At 36.2% G+C, this 20,269-nt stretch overlaps 2 protein-coding genes across 2 annotated transcripts in view; one reads left to right on the forward strand and one right to left on the reverse strand.

Annotated features, from left to right (window-relative positions):
* LOC5573512 (vacuolar protein sorting-associated protein 16 homolog) overlaps positions 1-3,521 on the forward strand; it is a 42,839-nt gene extending 39,318 nt beyond the window's left edge. Inside the window, exons 8-10 of the transcript XR_002501025.1 lie at positions 2,923-3,092; positions 3,156-3,192; positions 3,252-3,521. The gene's annotated coding sequence lies outside the window, so the exon portion shown is untranslated. The remainder of the gene's footprint in view (positions 1-2,922; positions 3,093-3,155; positions 3,193-3,251) is intronic.
* LOC5573515 (zinc finger protein ubi-d4) lies at positions 1,875-19,639 on the reverse strand. The gene is made up of 2 exons (XM_001660863.2): positions 17,922-19,639; positions 1,875-3,096 (listed from the first exon to the last, which is right to left on the reverse strand). The coding sequence occupies exon 1, from the start codon at positions 18,898-18,900 to the stop codon at positions 17,947-17,949; it is 954 nt and encodes a 317-aa protein (XP_001660913.1). The 5' UTR covers positions 18,901-19,639; the 3' UTR covers positions 1,875-3,096; positions 17,922-17,946.
* Between the last annotated feature and the right edge of the window lie 630 nt (positions 19,640-20,269).

The following is a 20,269-nucleotide window of genomic DNA, read 5'->3' on the forward strand; positions in this document are numbered from 1 at the left end:
AAAAATTGATCTGTAACGTTTTTTATCATCTCCGCAAATGGACCGATGCACGAGTTCACTAATTTGACATTTGAGTGGTGCCATATTCACTCGTTACCATAGGCCAGGGGAAGTGGTTCACCTAGAGTGAATTTCTGTCAAAGAAAAAGTAGATTTTGTATGAGAATTGACAGAAAAATGAATGACAAGTTCATCCACTTCTCCTGGCCTATGGTCACAAAGATAACACGGCACCGCTCAAACGTCAACGGGTGAACTCGTGCACTGATCCATAGCGAAAATAAGTCCTTTTATTAGCACGTGTTCTGCTGGGCAGTGCTTGGTTGAAGCCCAAGTAGAAGGTGAAGATGCATCGAAGCCGGACCTCAAAATTTCAGGATCGCGGGTCTGGAGAGCCGGACAGCGCTGATTACTGATTATCCCATTAAAATCCGTTCTAAACTAAATACATTCTTTCTTGGTTTCTTCCTTCAAGGAAATCTTTGAATTCCAAGCTTCACTACTACTTCAAAGAAATGTTCGAATTTTAAACAATATTCATATAGAAAATGATACACAAGTTTTTGGGGCCTCACTGAAGTTGATTGAAAATTTCCTCTGACGAAACCTCTTCAATGATTTTTCTAAGGATTCCTCGTTTTTTTTTGCTTCCGATGTGATATCACTTTCATTGATTCAATTTTATCCAATAATAACTGTAATGCTGAGTGTAATTAATGAAAAAAGGTGATCACGATTAGTAATCAAAGATTGTGATTAATATTGCATTACTTTATAGTGTAAACATTATTTCTTGCACAATTTTGCGGAAAGTAGGTGCAGTACCATATTGAAAAACAAAGCCATAAAAGCTGCTAAGTTAACAATCCCAGCATAATGAATGAAATGAAACTAGTACTGTCGTAATCTGACGGAAACATATAATGTTCGGCTTCGGATAATTTCCTATGTCCGCAAATTATCCGTACAGCAAAATATTGGAAAGATGATCTCGCATTGAAAACAATGAAAAATCAATGTCCATGTACCTTTTATAATACATCTATATGTTAACACACAATACAAATATAAAAAAAATCGAAATGATTGCTTGTTACTGAGATAGGCAAATTTATTTTTTTCGGAGACGTTTTCCTGAGGGCCGCTAGTCATACTGGAGAGGTGTTATCCCTTAAAGCTAAAAGAGATGAATCCAAATGTCTCATTATTATTTGAAGTAATCTACAGGTTGGTAGCTTCAAGTTAGACTGGAAATAGAACATTGTATGGTTAAAATCCAGTGAGTTCTATGGACATTTCTCTTCCGTCTTGAAACTCGGAAAACAGCTCCCTTTAAGACACCTCAATACATTTGGGTTGGTTTTGCAATTATTTGAAATCGGAAATTTGTCAAACTTACTGCTTAAGAATATAATAAGCCAATGTTTGGAACCATGCAAGAAAATTGAATTTATTATGCTTAATTGTATGGACCAATGGATCAATGCACGAGTTCATTATCTGACGTTTGAGCGGTGCCGTGTTATTTACGTGACCATGGCAACAAGTGAATACGGCACCGCTCAAACGTTAAATTAATGAACTCGTGCATCGGTCCATGCACGAGTTCACTAATTTGACGTTTGAGCGGTGCCGAATTCACTCGTTGCCATGGTCACGTAAATAACACGGCACCGCTCAAACGTCAGATAGTGAACTCGTGCATCGGTCCATAGTACCATGCTTTCAAAGTTTGTACGGATAATTTGCGGACACCCTGTAACTACTCAATAGTTTGTGCTCGAAAATATAAATAACACTAACATCAATTTCTCAGATTAAGGCAGATTAGTTGATTGTATTGTATACGGATCTGTGAAAATCAGCAACACTTCTTTAGATTCTTGGAAAATATTTCCTCGTTTTATTCATCATTTTTCATCACCGTTCATAAAGGTATCTATTTATATTCATGTACAGGGTTGTCTCCGGCTGTTCTTACTTATTTTTCTCTTCATTTCCATATAATTTAAACTGTTACATTTACGCTGAGTCCCCTTTCTTGCATCGTTTCTTTCCGTACACTTCCGCATCGGAAGTTATTTGTTTCATCGAGTTGTACGTGTAAGTGATTTTTGTCTCTTTTTCCGTGTTCTTGAAGTTGTTCGATCATCAATAGGGGATAATGAAGGAATCATAAGTAAATATATCGTCGTTGAAAAATTCATCCACAATTAGACAATAAATGTGAAACTTGATCGTTTTCCAATGCCATACCGCCGTCGGAGGGACGTTTTCTAAACTATCCCCTCTATTTTGTCCTTTGTCTCCCGCTGGTATACTCCACGCAAAAATATGAGTTTTACTTTAACCACTAAGTCCTACAACTATTGCAACAATTAAGTGTTATTCGGTGTGGGCGTACGGCGATGTCTGTATGTGTGTGTTAGTTGTTTTACTACAATGAACGAAACCCTTAGCAAAACTAAATAATGATAGTATGACTCGTTTGCATTTTTTCTATGTAGTTTAACTGTCCTCTGGCTATTGTAAACTGTGTGTAACTATGTTTGAAATTGTCATTTGAATTTGTCAATGAATTTTAATGTGTGAAATCTGCTACGATGTTAACAAAATGTAAATAATTGGTTCTATTGCAGCTGTTTTGTGTGTTTTGTTTCTAAGGGAAATAGATTATAAACTGGCTACTATTTACAATTCAAACGTTTCCTCCCAAAACTGCTCCGAGATTTTAAATTAAATTTTGCCGCCCTTCTCCAATTCCAAAAAAAATATTCGGAAAAAACTAAACACAAATTGCTTTGAAGTATTAATAATAATAGTAGTATTTTGACGATGACCAGAATTGCAATAATATCCAAAAAGACAAGAGTTTAGGAAGTAAATAATTTTCAGATTGTTTGATATTTCTTTTTTTTTCAGCTGTGGCTTCTTTACAAGACATTCCTTCAAGGATTGCTCGATATTGGAAGATTTATCTTCCCTTCTTGTGTCTACCGTGGATCCTCGTCCACAGGGCTGCTACCGCACTACTACAACGTTGTCGTATAAAACATCCATCGAAAAGGGTCTGGGTTACTAGAGCCTCAAAGGTACCTGTGAAAAAAAGGTAGAAGAAAATAGATGATCAATTTTTATATTTATCTTTATTTCAGATAACACGATTGCATGAATGGTTCGATGTCATCAAAGGTAAGAAAGATTTAATCAAACCTTGTATCGATCAATTGTTCACCATCGGTTCATTTCAGAAATGAAGACGTGTCTCCTTCCATCCATGGATTATCGGTATGGAATTGATATTCAAGATTACCGAATTGCAGTGGCGATCTCAGGCCTCTTTTGGTCATGTGATGACAAAAATAGTTGATTTCGACACAGTTGCTGGTAATTTGCTTGTTTGATAAAGACAAGACATTGCAACAGATAACGGAAATATCTGTCTACAGCGTAGAAAAGAAGGTAAGCTATGCAAGATTCTCTTACATTTGTTTAAATATTAGAATATGACATTAAGCTTTTATGAATTCTTTCACTTGATTGAGAAGATCAATCTCGTATCTGCATTGTTCGATTTTTGTTCTTAGCATATCTACTAATTATTGAAGACGAACGAAAGATAATAATAATTCTAATTAAGATCTCTAATCGAGCTCATTAGAGTAAGTAGTTTGACTAGAATTTCGACAGAAATCCGCACAAGGCATCATGGTTTCATTAGGATAGATTGCCAATTATTGCACAGGCTAAAAACGCGCCAATTATTGCACAGCCCTTGCATTTCTTACGAGTGTGCAATAATTGGCGGGTTTTTGGCCTGTGCAATAATTGGCAATCTACCCTATACATTTATTAAGGAGTTGGGAAGGTTTTCATCATGAATCAATAAAGTTTCCATCGGGAATTCACAAGTAATATTATTCCTTGTATGTGTATTCTCTTGAGCTTCATTTAAGAAGTCAAGAATCGCCTTCCTTAAATATTACAGGAACGCGTGCAAGCGCCTTGCAGATTTTTATAATGAGAGTTCTTAATAAATATATTTCAATTTTCAATAATAGGGTTCTAAAGCACTGTTCTAATTTAAGTGTCAAACGCCTAAGTTAAAGCCAGAAACACATGTTTACTAAATTTTCGTTGGTTTAAGTTCAATAAATCATTTATTCTGGTTTTTAAGGTTTTGTCACACCCTGTTGTTTAACCTAAATTTTGAGTGTATTTTGTTTTCCGTGCCCCTCCCGAAATGTCAGATAGGAACAACCACGCTTTATGAAAGAATTACAAATGGATTTTCTGATAAATCTTAAATGAATTTGCTTTAAAGGATTTCATGAGGATAACAGAATTTAAGAGAGATTTTTGGGATAATCCCAGAGAAATTTATGGACATGAAACCGTTTCCCTACGCTTGATACATAGGCAGACTGCTAACCAAAGAGCAAACCTCTCTGCCATGCCCTTCTCCCAACTCATACACTCCCGCATAAACTGGCGTGAACGCAGTGGTATATACGGTTTACGTGGGAGCCAGTTTAATGCATCATCAATCCCCCCCCCTTTCCCTCATTGGTCTGCATTCTGACGTGGCAGGTGCCATTGTTGCCTAAAAATAGAAGATCACCAGCACTTATACACTGAGGGTGTCTGTTAGTCCAAAGCAGTCATTTGGTTGGTTCCTTGTGTAAGTGCAGCTGATCTGGCGATACTGGAGTAGCAACCACGGGCGGTTAATCAAGCTCAACCTCAAGCTCAAGCTTTTGAAAAAGTAAATCCCCAGTGAAAATTTGTCGGCGAAGTGACTCATAACACGCATATAAGAAAAGTTTTTTATGACTTTTGAAACTTGTTTGTATTTTTGAAAATTGTATGCAAAATTGTATTCTTATATGATCTACAAATGCCTGGGGTTCATTTAACGTGTCATATGAAAAATTGTACCTTTTATATTTTTCTACTATCAACTTATCACAGAAGAAGAGCCTGGTGGTATTAGAATGATTTCAATCCTTTGTTTCCGTTAATTACACGAAAAACAAAAATATTTCCAGAAAAATATTAAAAATTTAATATATTTTTGAATACTGTTAAAACTTGAATTTTTATAATTGCCAAAAATCAGTAACAAGAAGAGGCTTCAAGAAAAAATGAAAAAGGATAGGGATGTTCAAAAATAAAAATTATAAAAATCAAAAATTAAAATTCATAGATTTGCGAATAAAAACAAACCATTGCCCAAGACGTGTTTAGAACAATTTTATAGAACTAAAAATGATATTTAGATCGAAAATAATAATTTGGGTGTTAAAGGGTTAAAACAAAATAATAAATCTTTTGTAGATATATGATCCTTCAATGGCCTGGTACAATGTACAATGAAAAGATACATAGAAACTAAACTAATCAGACAAATCAGCAATACAATTTTTTGGGAGGCACATCTAAAATTTGTTTCTGGGATTTCTTGTGACATTACATCATGATTTTCTCCAGAAATTATGAAAGAAATTAGTTCAGTCTAATTTGGTAACAAAAATAAACAGAAGTTTTCTAATGCTCATATGCTGCCGTGAATCGCAAGTCAGTCCCATCTGTAAAAAGTAGGCATTGAGATAATGGACTGTGAAGTTTTCTAACTCGTTTTCCATACGAATATTCAAAAAAATCCAGAGGATTGGAAGATGTTCCAATCATAATGAAACTTTCACAACTTGCTTTTCATTACGATATCTTTCCGAGAAAAATATAAAGATGATCAAAACAAGATACATTTTTGTGTTCCACGGTGCGAAAGTCTGTAGTGGGACTGATATGCGGTTACTTTTCATTATGGGACAATTTGACTTGCTGTTTTTTCCTAATTTTTCCGAATAAAATATATTATTTCATTAGTGTAGCTGAAAGAGCGTTGGAAGAGATGTTGAAAACTGAACTCAACTAAATTTTGACGAAAATGCAGATGGGACTGACTTGCGATTCACGGCAGTATGTTTGTTAAACAATTTTTAGATGCTGTATCCTGATGCGGTTAGCGGCGTCAGTCGTTTAGGCGTATTGTGTCATGAAGTGTGGGTTCGATTCCCGCTCCAGTCGGTGGAAACTTTTCGTCAAACGAAAAATTCATCATTGGGCTACTGGGTGTTTCTTGTTGTCCGTTGCCTAATGTTTGTAATCGTTCAGTCTGTGCAGCCTTGAGCTGAAGACGTACCGAGGGATCATATTTCGCATAACTTATGATCTCTCCCTCAATGCCATTGGTAACGGAGTGTGTAGCTCATTGTTTTTAGGCAAATGAATGGATCAATATAAAAACTATCACCACTAAGAGATGGATGAGGATCCTCTTCATCTTAGCATTGCCAAATAACGTGTAAAACAATTCTATTGCTCAATAACTACTAGCTAAGCACTTAGTTATCAATATAATATATAATCAATATAATAATTTCTTCAAGAATTCATCTAACAATTCTGAGATTTTTCTGCAAGATTTTTAATTAGGACACTTAGAATTCAACCATGAATCTTTTAAAGAAGTTTTTAGTTCAGTATACTGCCGTGAATCGCAAGTCAGTCCCATCTGTAAAAAGTAGGCATAGAGAAAATAGGTAGTGAACAACCTCGTTTTCCATACGAATATTCAAAAAATTCCAGAGTATAGGAACATGATCAAATCTTAATGAAACTTTCCCAACTTTCTTTTCACTACACTATTTTTTAGAGAAAAATATAGAAATGATCAAACAACGGTTCATTTTTATGTTACACGGTGTGGAAATCAGTGGGACTGATATGCGGTTACTTTTCATTATGAAACAATTTGACTTGCTGTGTTTTCTTAATTTTTCCGAATAAATCATAAAACCGTACTAGTGCATCTGAAAGTGTATTGGAAGATATGTTGAAAACTGATCTCAACTCATTTTTGACGAAAATGCAGATGGGACTGACTTGCTATGCACGGCAGTATAAGTTCCTACTAGTAATTCTAGTAATTATTTTATGGATTTTTGTTAAAGATTTCCTAAAGAATCCAACCAATATTTTTTTTAATTTGGTAAAACAAACTCACGGATTCTTCCACGTTTTCCGAAAGGAATTTCACCAGAAATGCATTTAGAAATTTTCTTAAATTCTTAAGATTTCCCAAAACATCCAGAATTTCAATTCCTTAAGAATTTCAGTGAGAAAGTTCTCCAACAATAGCCCCAAGAATTATTCCAGAGATTTTTCTAGGGTTTAAAGATGCTTCCCAAAATTTCTCAATGAATTTATCCAGCATTTTTTTCAAGGAATTGAAGAAGTTCGATGCAGAACGACTATGAAGTTTTTCAGCAACATGCAACTCCAGACAAATTGTATGGGTGACTCAAACGAGTCGATTTTATTGTGAGGGAAATGCTGAATAATACCTAGAAAATCCTAAGTTAAACTCTGATAGAAATTTGGAGAAATACTTGATGAGCTCCTGCAGGAGGCAGCACCTTCAAGGATTCGTGTAGGAACTTCTGGACCCTTGAAAAAGTCTTGTAGGGTTCTCTAGATAAATTGCTGGAATAATTGTTGGAAAAATTACCAATTGAAACCCTGGATGCCAGAGCAACCAATAGTTTGGATTGTACTTAAGCAATGAACTCCATTGTTCACTTTTGGTATAAACATAATTTCAACTTTTTCGATGATTAAGGGAACGGACATTCAAATTGATTGGTTATTGAAAGAGTAGCAACGTACCATTTCTAGGTGATAATCGCATGGGGTACGAGTAATGATTGAAATGATTGCAAAATCTGTTAAATTGCTGGAGGAAATATTTTTTAATGTCTTCATGAAGGAATCGTTGGAAGAATTTCTTAAGCTTCTCTGGATCCCTGAATCATCTAGCATTTAAATTAGGATTCTTCGCAAAAAATATTCCACAAATTGGTGCAAAAAACCCTCTTCAATTTCAAGATGATTTTTCTATGAATTTCCATGAAATTATTCTAGAATTATGTCGAAATGATTTGAAACAGTTTTTTTTAAGAAATTTTCAAAAATTCACAAGCAAATACGTCAATGATATCAGTGTATTGTTTTTGTGGTAATTATAATGCCCAACGGAAATTTCAACAGGAGCTGTAAGGATCAAAAATTCTATGGAAAACTGAGGGATTTTTTGGATTTCTTATACAATCCAATCATCAAACTGACTGCTTAAAAACTGTATTGGAGGCGAAAATTCAAGCCATCCTCGAATGTGGAAAAGCTTGTAGCATCAAGAACGTCAAGCTTGAATCATCAAGAATTTGTATAGATCTATGTTTTCTACAAATGCTGAAGAGCTAAAAAAGCGCACTTCTATGCCATATGAAGTTAACAATGATGGAAATCTACTCAGAAAGTCAGAAATAAAAATAGTCACAGAATTACTAAAGTTTATGCATTAATGACTATTTTTTATCTGCCTCTCTTTTATTCTGCTGTGAATTTCTACACTAAATGTCATTTCGCCTGGGTTGAAGCTTAGCGATGCTTCAACCCAGGCGAATTGACAAACAGGAATAAAATTCCCTGCAGAATGGAAGAGAGGCAGATAGAAAATAGTCATAAATTACTAAAATTTAGTCATTCTGTGACTACCCGTGTTTCTGAGTGTAGTGATCATGACACAATCCATGATGCCTCGCGGTTGTTCTTTATTCTGCGATCATAGCAAACAACGATTAACCTTTTGTCGTCAAGTTATCATAACAAACTACACTCCGCGAATGGGGTGGAGTTCTAGAGTAGTTCAATTCAGTAGTTGTTCATGAATCCTTCTTTGAATTAGTTTCTAGAGTAATTTATTGATTCAGATTTTCGTCTTGAAATAAATTCAAGAATTACTTAAGATGTAATTTGACTCTTTCATAAAATTATTTATAGATTGACCAAAATGCATAGCTTTATATTACAGAGATTCCCTTACCAATTCGCTTAGATGTAAGTTCTTCTAAATTTCATTCATGAATTCCAACATTATCTTCCTTAAATGCTCTAGGAACGTTTCCATGTATCTGAACAGATTTTTTTTATTAGATGCTTCATAAATTTCCCACTCTTTTGAAATTTTCTTTTTGAGCTTGTTTATGTGAATGAAGTCTTGCAGAAAATGTGGAGAAATCGCATAAGAATCCCAAAAGAAGCTTCTACTGCCGTGAATCTCAAGTCAGTCCCATCTGTAAAAAGTAGGCATTGAGAAAACGGACTGAGAAATTTACAATGTTTGAATCTATATAAAACTCACAATTTGCTGTTTACTCAATTAGCTTAGGAGACAATCCGAATTGGTGTTTTTCTCTTGATTTTACCAAACAAAGTGTGTGCAACTGATAGATGATATGAGGATGTTGAAAACTGATATCAACTTAATATCGAAAATGCAGATAAGACAGACTTGCGATTCACGGTTGTCTAGGATTAACATTTAAACTTCTACGGTTCGTCCTACATTTCTACGTTCTTTTTCTTCTCACTGGTACGGAGCATGCTTCGCAGCTTAGTGTTCTATGACACTTCCACAGTTATTAACCAAAAGCTATCTTTGCTAAGGTAGCAGTTTTTGCGTTCGTGTATCGTGTAGCAGGTACGATAAATAGAATATTCCAGGGAACTCATGGAAACCTCCACCAAAACATCCTAGGCCTTCCAAGAATCGATCCAAGACACCTTCAGCATGGCTTGGTTTGAATTCTGGGCGTTACATGAATTACTTCAGAAATGTTTCCATAACTTCTTCCGAGGATTTGTTCAGGAGTTATTCTTCTAGCAATTTTATACAGAAGTTTCTAAAAGATTCCTTGCAGCATAACTAGGAAGAAACTTTTTGGAAATTACATGAAAAAATAAACATAAAATTACGTTTGAAGGTATTTTTGTGAATTACTCGCATAATATCTGGAGGTTTGTTTCCCTTATATAATTCAACATTTGCATACCTTTTCGCGCTCTGGTTTACCATGGGCCTCCCAAAGTCCATATGTTCTAACGAAATACTAGATTGTGAATCAGAAGGCCACATGACACTATGGCTTATCAGGTGGCCAATAATCAAAAAAGTGATGTGCCCCAAATTTCAATTCTTGTTCGCCATTTCATTGTAAACATGTCTGCTAAGAAATCCCCAAAATATTAGGGCATGATTTGCATTGCACACTCAGATATGAGATGCCAAAGTTGAGCCTATGAAGAAAAACTTGTTTTTATTAACAAAAACTATGGTTTACTCAAATAAATATAACTTTTTTTCTATAATACTTACGTAAAATGTTTTTACACCATTTGAAAGCTTACAAAAAAAGCTTCCCAGAAACAATAAAAAAATAACAAAAAGCTTCAAAATAGTGGCTTTTATGATGTTTTTTTATAAAGCAGTTAAAAAAATCGAATAAGCTTATAGTTAACACATCGAGTACTTTTTTGTCCCAAGTTGTCCCAGGCTTAAATTCAGTTCCAAGGGTTCTTTGAGATGTAAACTAAAGGATCGTGAAGAGTTTAGCTGCACAAATTTGCACTTTTTTAATTTAAGGCTTTTTGAATTTTTTCAATATTTTTAACCATTTTCTATTGAAAACAGCTAAAAACTAATTCAGAAAATAACTTAATGACGCTAAATCATTCAAATCATCATTTCTATGTATGTTTTAACATTTATAATGATTTGCACAACGTTAATCGCATAAATGGCATATATGCATTATAAGTAACAAAGTTTAATATTTCGCTATAGGCCCTATTCAAAAGTTAGTCTCGAAAACTTGTGTTTGAAAATAAAACATCAAATTTGTATCATAAAACTCATAAATACGACATGAAATGGAAAAAAATATTTTTGGCCGCCAGTCTGTATGGAAACCGCCCATAGTGCATGAGGATCACCTATGATTTAAACCTAGACTTCTTCAAAGAAGGGTACCTGGACACTTTACTTTGTATGGGAAATATTTCCAAATTTGCCACTTGAAAAGTTCCAATTCGGAGGCTCGTTTTAATAAGCATTTTCTATAGATATTTATGAAACATTAGAATGCCCAATTGCATTGGACGTCTCTCTAATAACTAGATGATTTCGATTAATGATTTGAGTTTTATTATTATAGTTTCATGACCTGTTCGGAATTCGAATAAAAGTGTCCGAAATATGAGACAAAAGTGAGGAAGCGGTGATTTTTGTCCACCATTTTCGTTAAAATTACGTTAAGGGTTTCCGAAGATTGATAACGCTACACGGTGTGCCAGAAACCGTTATTAACGTAAAAAAAATGTTCAAGATTTTGGCACCTACCATTCGAAAGATATAGTATTCAAGCATCTTCTCTGTGAATTTGAAAATATTTTAACGAGGGAATCGAAAGTTATCGTGATTTGAAGGGTTTGAACTGTTTTGGAAAGGATTTTTACATACCGTCAAACGGGGCTTCTTTTGACATTATTTCCACATTCTTCAACTTTGAGGATTTGAAGCTCTAAGAATTATAGATGGATTTCGTTAATTCTTGCATATATCTTAGTTGTATATGTACGTAACAAATGTGCAAAATATGAAGCAAATCCATAAAGAAATAAAAAAATTGTTTGAATAGCGAAAAATATGTGTCCTACTCGACAAAAATGGGGCTACTTTGGACACATTTAGAAAGCAATACGATTTGATAATAAAATGATTATTTTCGCATAAATTTTGAACTGATTCTATAGATTAACGTCTATTTTGACGTTGTTGAACGTTTTTCGTTGATAAACATAATTAAGAAAATTGTAAAGCGCGAAAAAGTACACAAACCTGTATAACACTTTTCAGCAAAATATGGTTTTGTAGTGTTTAATTTCTAGTATGAAATTTTAGTTTCACATTCTTTTAAATTAAACTGTCAGCTACGACTGCTTGATTGTTTAAGTTGACACAATCGAATGATGCAATTACCAAGTACTGCGACGGTTAATAAGGTCTGATTAATAATGATTAACATCTGTTGAAGTTCTTAATGTTATATTTATGATATGTAGAAGGATCTCATCAATTCCTGTAACTAAAAGTAATTTTTATTTAAAGTGTAATGCATGAAGTACAAGAATAATGTTTCGCAAGATCGTAGGCAATTCAAATTTTACATTTGTAATTATTTTGGTTCTCAATAGTTTTGATGTGGCTTAATGATAGTCTATTTATATCAGATGAAGAATGAAATTGTTTTGTACTACGGATTCATGTTAAAATGACCGAGAATTATTTTTTCAAGGAATATGGTTTGAGTTTATTACCAATGCGTAATAAAATATATATATTTGATGACTATTAACTTTCCTGAATCCTTGGTTAATTTTGTTGTTGTTGTAAAATATAGAAACCAACGCTTTAACATAAAATAAAAGTCGTTAAATTAAGACCTTTGATCAATTATTTTTGTAACACAACAATTTTTAACATAAAATTATCACAAATTTTCATGAAACATGACGATTCGATAGTTTTGTGACGCTCCCAATAACTTTCCACGATATGTGAAAAATTCGAACAATGTTTACATAGCAAATGTTTTGTGTCTTGTGAATATGTGTTCGGAATTTTTAAATATATTTTCCTGTTTATCCTGTTATTGTTGATGTTGTTCCGAAAAATTTTCATGTCTGGTTGTAGAGCATGTTTTGGTCAATAAAAGTACTGAAGACACAAAATAGCTCAGATTGATATTTATGCTGCAAATAAATCAAAAACACGAATGTCCAAAGTAGCCCCCGGAATCAAAAGTAGCCCCGTTTGACGGTACTTCACAATTTTCCCCACCTGTACATCATTATCAATTTGTAAATTAGCCAAGTAACCATCAGCTTTGCATTGAGCATTCAAAACATATGATATCCAAGCATCTTCTTTGAAATTTTGAGACAATTTCTTCGAGAAAATCAGAAGTTACAGTGATTTGTATATTTGTACTAAGGGCTTATTTATATGGCTTTGCTATATTGATGCGCATAATTTACAAATAAAAATGTCTATAGGACTGACACTCGGTATCCAAAAGATATAGTACACTCAAAATAATCCAAACGTCATTGTTACGTGAAAACATACGTGATTTTTTTCCATCGCACTTTTCACGTAGCTCTTACGTAAATCATAGGTAGCCCAGAATGAACGCATGAACTTTGGAAGTTCGTCCATTTCACCGTCGCTAAACTTAAGAGCTACGTGGATTTTCCGGTAGCCTTTACGAAGCGTTTCAGTAGGACCTAGATGGTTTTGCATTAAATTTAACTGTAATAAAGACCAATCTTATTTCTAATAGGATTTGGAAGAAAAGTAATTCCCAATTGGAAAATGTAAACAAACCTAAAGATTGTGCTACTTTTATTGTCAATCGGAGTATTTTGAATCCTGTTTCCACAATTTTGTGAGTTTGGTCTGTCTTGTTGTAGCCTTCGCGTGCTATAATTGATAGAGGTAAAAAATCAGGTATAAAATATGAAGTAATGCAGGGATTCTCCGGTATTCAAAGCATATTTACCTTGAAATCAATCTTACACAGTGTTCAAAGCCGCAGCTGCTTCTAAAGTTCTTCAAAAATCAAGCGGGTGCCATCTTAGAATTTGAGCTCAACACCGAATGTACGTACACTATGCGGATGTCAAAATGAACTTAGGCACCTACGTGAATTCCACGTAAGTGCGATAGGTAACCTCAGTAAACATTACCGAGTCACTATTTGGTGGTTATTAGACTGGCCCTTAAACAAAAAAGTTGTAAAACTCAACGGGGCACCCCCTAGATATGAGCCTTAGGGTAAAATAAACGCTCTCTCAAAATTTCAACTCAATTGGTTGCTTCACCAGCTGGCGCATTCGATTTGAAGTTTGTATGGGATATTCGTCTCAAATATATTGAAAATTGATCCTATGTCACTGTTTCGTTCCGTATACTAATTGCTCGCGTTCAAATAAGCCCAGAATGACAAATACACTAGTTGATACCCTAATGAACATAATTGCAGAAGGTTGTATTTGGATTTAATCTCATTTTCATTACTCTTTCAGTTGTTGAAAGTAAGGCTTAGATCAGCACTCCCGTACAGTCACTTATATGCATGCGACATGTGCCTCAGCTCGCCCACGGTCATAGGTGGCTATGATGCGCTTAGTGGCTACCTCCCAGCTATGTTGAAGAAATACAAGCAGTGTTGCATGATATACTTCAGATAGTTAAAACACCAACTTTATTAATTTTGATCATGGTACAATCTTCTACAATATTCTTCGCTATTACATCAAGTAGTGTTTTTGACATTCTGGGTCCAATTGAACGCGATCATCAATTTTCCTGAAACAAACAGTACATGATGTGCTGTTGCTCATATGTTTGAGCTGAAAACCCCATATTAACTTCAATTCAAATGCGCCAGCTCATGGAACGACCAAATGAGCTGAATTTTTCAGAAAGGCTTCGTCTAACCCCAAGAAATAATCCTGGGGGGGTGCCCCGTGGAATCATACAACTTTATTTTTCTCCCATACTGAGCTGGGCCAGTCTAGTGGTTATGAATGGTTTAGTGATTTTTATCTTAGTCAGGTGAAGTGGAGGTAAAATGAATTTGGAATGATCTACGTGATTTTTCACGTAGCAATCACGTTTGGTTTTTTTTGAGTGTAGAATCTTCGCAGTTAGTTTGATAACATTTTATCGAAAGACAACATAACCGGAGTACTTTGAAGGTTTGGACATGTCTTTAGGATTTATTTTCAATCGTCTATAATAATGTGCACCACACGCATTTGATCATTGCGATACAAATTAACTTAACAGATTTGTATTGTCTTTGTGTTGAACTTGTTTTGACTTGTCTTTCATTCAAGAAAGGCAGTGTTTCGTTACAGCATAAGCAAATGTGATCATTTTCGGCGTTTTGCTGGGCAGTGATTCGTTATGGCCCAAATACGCGTATTGGTTAATCTGAATAATTTGAAAATGGTTCTTTGTTGCTCAGTCGAGGATGGATTATCAACTGATATCGTTTTATGCTACTGTTTTAAATGTTCTAAACACGATTGTTCATAATTTATTTGGACAACGTTTATATTTGTTCAAAGAATAGTTCAATAGTTGTTCAAATTAATTCAAATAATAAGTCGGTTTTTGTCGAAATAAACATTGTTTCATGTTTTTCAAATATTTCAATGCAACAAGTCTCATATTCGGATTAGTTTTACATAATAACACAAAATCCTTGAATTGTTAGGTACTATAAATATCGATTTTTCATTTAGATACTGATAGTTTACGTTTTAGATTGATGTTACATGATGATTCGCATCATGCAAAACCTTTGAATGGTTCGTTATCAAAGGTGTCGTCATATGAGTCTCAAGTCAAGTTTTGTACATATGAAAGAATTACTTTTTATTTTATTTTATTTATTATTTTGTTGACATTATTACGCTTGTAGGGAGATGTCACCAGTGAATATGATGCGATGATCTCTAGGACTCTTGTAATTAAGCGTTATGTTTACCAAGACGAATCCTGTAATATAACCTCTTTCCATTTTCCAAACTCCCAATGATTTCTCGTGGAAGTGCAGAGGATCCCAACGGCTTCGTCAGAGATAGCAACACGTAATACATTTATTCCATAACCCAAATTGACCTGTATTTGAACGCAGGCGGCGCTGATATTGCTTAGTACAGGAAATGAGAATTCCATTACTTACACACTGAGGGTGATGCAACAAATCCTAAGTATCATAGCATCCGTTGGTTCCTTATACAAGTATAGTTGCTCTTGTAATGACAAAGAAGCAGCAGAGGGCGGTCAATCACGCTCTTTTATCACATTGACAAGACTTTCTTGGATTTAGTAATAGTAAAACATTGAACATACTAATTAAAAATATTCAAAATTTGCTTTTCCAAAACTTCAAAGTACTCTAGTTATGTTGTCTTTTGATAAAATTTTCTCTAGCTAACTGCGAAGATGCTAGTCAACTAGTGTGTGTAGTTAACTAAATCTTCTGAATGCCGAGTGTCAATCCTATAGACATTTTTATTTGTAAATTATGCGCATCAATATAGCAAAGCCATATAAATAAGCCCTTAGTTAAACTTCATAGAAATAATGGTAAATATACAAATCACTGTAACTTCTGATTTTCTCGAAGAAATTGTCTCAAAATTTCAGAAAAGATGCTTGGATATCATATGTTTTTAATGCTCAATGCAAAGCTGATGGTTACTTGGCTAATTTACAAATTGATAATGATGCACTGGTGGGGAAAATTGTGAAGTATGTAGAAATCTCTCCCAAAACAGTTCAAACCCTTCAAATCACGATAACTTTCGATTCCCTCGTTAAAATATTTTCAAATTCACGGAGAAGATGCTTGAATACTATATTTTTTTTCTATCTTTATTAACGAGATTTTTAGCCCTGGGCTAGTTCATCTCGGGACCAACGGCTTTACTTCCCTTCCGAAGGAAGTCGTCACTGAATTTTTTTTTTTAGTGACTATGTCGGGGATGGGATTCGATCCCAGGTCCTCGGCGTGAGAGGCGAGTGTTCTGTTCTGCTCTATGCAGAGTTACATTTCACTGAAGCCTCAAGTGTCCGTAATATGATTCAAAACGGTAGATCATTTGAAAACCAGTTCTTCTTTTTAAAGTAAGCCATGTTTACGCTCAGGTTCTAATGTATTACAATTCTAAAATAGTGTTGGACCCCGATGTTACCACGATAGCAACGAAAACCCGGAAGTCCGTATACGCAAAATATCAATTTGAACATACCGTCTACTCATTATAACTCGATATTGAAGTCAATCGAGTTAGGGAGATATCGAGTTCTAGAACACAAAACCAATGCAAATGCGATTCAAGGGAGATAGCCATGAAATCAAACTTTTACCATGGTTCTCTAACACGCTATCGAAATACAGTCAAATATCTGAAGAGACTGAATCACGAACAAAGTCATGGTGGCACTGTACTCGACTGAATTGAGTTTTGTGTCGTTTCTTGTTAAATCGCCTTATCTTTGATTCAATACTTATACACACAGTATTCACGCTGTCCCATATTTATGAATCAACGCTTCTATCGAAATGATTGACAGAGAAATGTGGTCATATACTCATTATAACTGCTTGCGATGCTTTAGGTATGTAAAAAATATGATAATTGTATACGGATGATTCTAACGTGTCAACTAATTTCAAGCTTTTATAGAACCAAGTATGTATGTATGTGAGGGTAACCACTCATTGTTGCATGGTACTGCCATTAGAAAGGGGCCCAGATAGCTGTAGCGGTAAACGCGCAGCTATTCAGCATGACCATGCTGAGGGTCGTGGATTCGAATCCCGCTGGTCGAGGATCTTTTCGTAAAGGAAATTTTCTCGATTCCCAGGGCATAGAGTATCTTCGTACCTGCCACACGATATACACATGCAAAAATGGTCAAATCGGCAAAGAAAGCTGTCAGTTAATAACTGTGGAAGTGCTCATAAGAACACTAATCTGCGAAGCAGGCTCTGTCCCAGTTGGGACGTAATCCCAGAAAGAAGAAGAAGAAACCGTTAGAAAGTAGACTGCCTGTTTTATGTGATGTTATCCAGTTGATTGTTTCAGTTCTTTGCTATTATTTAAGGTTTACAAAAATTACGACCTAGATACTGGTCACCGATCTACCGGTCATTTCATCATACAAAAGGATGTCTCAATGAGTGGAGGAGGTTAAGGATAATCCCTCTATCAACAATATGTTAGCGATAAGGAGATGGCATTTCCACTCTCCTCATCCATATTGCTTCAATTGGGTGTCCTGTTTGATGTACACATTATGTAACTTTAATAGAACCAAGTTTAGCAAAAACCCCAACCCTGCCTCAGCGATTACCAAAGCCAATTCTCGTACTCACCATTTCGAAGTAACACCCAGTCGCCTTACAGGTACTTCCGGTAGTTCCTCAAATCTGCGCTACCTCCGTAGCCGGCCCCATTCTCGCCGTTCTCGTTCAGATCCACCGCAGCGGCCACCGATTCGAACGAGGGCGGTTCCACCAGGCTGTCGTTCAGGCTGCTCTCCAACTCCTTCTCGATGGACGAAACCGTTTCCTTCTGGTTGCGCTTCCTGCCCCGTTTGCCGGAACTACCCCCCGGTGGTCGACCTTTTCGGGATGAACCGCCTGGCGATGCCACGGCATCGTAATCTCCGGCAGCGGCTGCCGCCGCTTGACTAGCCTTGGATTTTCTTCCTCCGGCGTTCGAGCGCCTGCTCTTCTTGGTCTTTCGCTTGTACCCGTTCACGTTATAGTCGTAATCCGAGTCTCCGCCTTCCGGGTCGTCCAGATCATCATCATTCAGGGCCATCTCATCGTAGTACCAATCCTTGGGTAGAGGCTCTTCCTTAGGGGCGGGTTGATTCTGGTGGCTATCCTTGCTGTCGGCGTCCATAGTCGCTCCCAGCGAGGATTCCTCCAGAAGTGATGCATTGAAGTCTGGCTCGGTAGTCGCTGCCACCTCTACAGTATCCCCTAGAGGTATGTTGGAGGTTCCGCTTGTTTTAAAATTGCTAAACGGCCGCAGGTTTTGGATTTTGGTCAGATACTGTCGCTTGGACTTTCGCCACCGTGATGATGGATATGTGTAGAGTTGACCTTCCCGGTGCCCGGGCATCCGTCTACAGTGCTTCATGTACAGAGTACTGTGATTCTGCGCTACCCCAGTTTGCGAATCGAAGAATGGTAACCGCATCCTCCGTTCTAGGCATAATCTGGTGTTGAACGATGCACTGACTTCTAACGTTTCCCGATAGGTCGAATCTCGCATATAGTTTTCAATTTTCTGCAGGTTTGGCATCGATACTATTTGAATATCCACTCCACCTGACGAAGCCATCCTGAATAACTCTCCACTTGTTTGCGCTAACGATCTCTCCCTCCTAAAACTAGACTATATCCTACACTGCACTGCACCTTCTTCTAATCACCCAAACGACTATCAATTGCGCTGGAATTCTGATTTTGCCTACGTCTTGCTTTGAAGTGATTATCTCAATGACGGCAATGGCCACTGCGATAGGTTTCTATTTTTCGACTTTTTTTCCTCTGAACTGGCCTGCTTTGATTCGCTTTGCTCTCGCTCTCTCGCGTTAGATCCATTCAGCGGTCCAGCGCTAATAACATCATCATCAGCAGCAGTCTGTGTTGCATTCAAACGCTACGGAGAGTAGGATGAAGGAGGATGCAACGAGAAAGAGAGTACGGTGAGGCACAGGCGTTGTATTGAACAGCCAGCAATAGCGATCTGCGGCGGTGGCGGCGGCGGTAGCAATCCGAGTACCGTTCAAAACATAGAGGTACAATATTTTTTCTCCCTTTTACCGATTTTGCTGGTATTTGTGTGCGGAAAAAAGCAGCAGAAAAATTACCGAGCCGTCGCCACCTTGGATGATTGGTGATAGCTTTTCTTCTGGTTTGAATTCAGGAACTCTCCAACCGGGACTTCACACTCGATCGATGTACCATAGCGGCCGGTTTGCGGTACTTCCGGTGTAAGATAAATATTTTTATCCGATTTTCCTATGAGATCGGTTTCTTCTTGGAACACCACAGCCAAATGCCACTGATACTCACTAACTAAGACAAGACGTGTCAGGTAGAAGTACAAAAACGAAACCAATTGCCTGTCAAAAAAGACCACTCCTTATTGGTCGTTTTGGCAAAGGCCTACTTTCACACCGTTGAGTTGAATTGCAACAGGGCACTTTGTTACTAGCCAGGCCGTGTTGCTAGTTCATTAAATAATGTTTTCACCAAAAGTTTGAACATTTTTCATGAAAACTTTTTGTTTTCAAATCTAATAATATTCGATGTTAATTTTATCGCATGTGTTCCTATAATGCTAAAATAAATTCAAAATACTTTATTAAGTGCAAATTATGGAAAATGTGTCAATTTTCTCCAAAAATGACGTCGGTTTTGAAAATAATCCAGATTTTTAAAAACGCTAGCGTCTACTATTGCATTAAATATATGAGACATGCAAAAACTATCAAAATATGAGCCTTTGTAATCGAATTCGTTCACAAGATTTGCCTAAAAAGGGTTCTGGTAGCACTGGCTTTTGCATCGTCAAGGTTATCGACTAAAAAACAACGGGGTAGTCTTAGTTGAGCTGTCACGTCCTGTCCTAGCTCACTAAGAACGATTGACGGTTCTCTCTCTCGCTTTGAAGTCGCGAAACTCTTCTAGGGACCTTTTTCTTC

This window comes from Aedes aegypti, chromosome 1 (genome assembly GCF_002204515.2).
Source record: "Aedes aegypti strain LVP_AGWG chromosome 1, AaegL5.0 Primary Assembly, whole genome shotgun sequence".
NCBI classification, from domain to species: Eukaryota; Metazoa; Arthropoda; class Insecta; order Diptera; family Culicidae; genus Aedes; species Aedes aegypti.

Excerpts from the sequence above, each read along its gene's own strand:
- LOC5573515 (XM_001660863.2), bottom strand. The coding sequence starts at position 18,900 with ATGGCTTCGTCAGGTGGAGTGGATATTCAAATAGTATCGATGCCAAAC.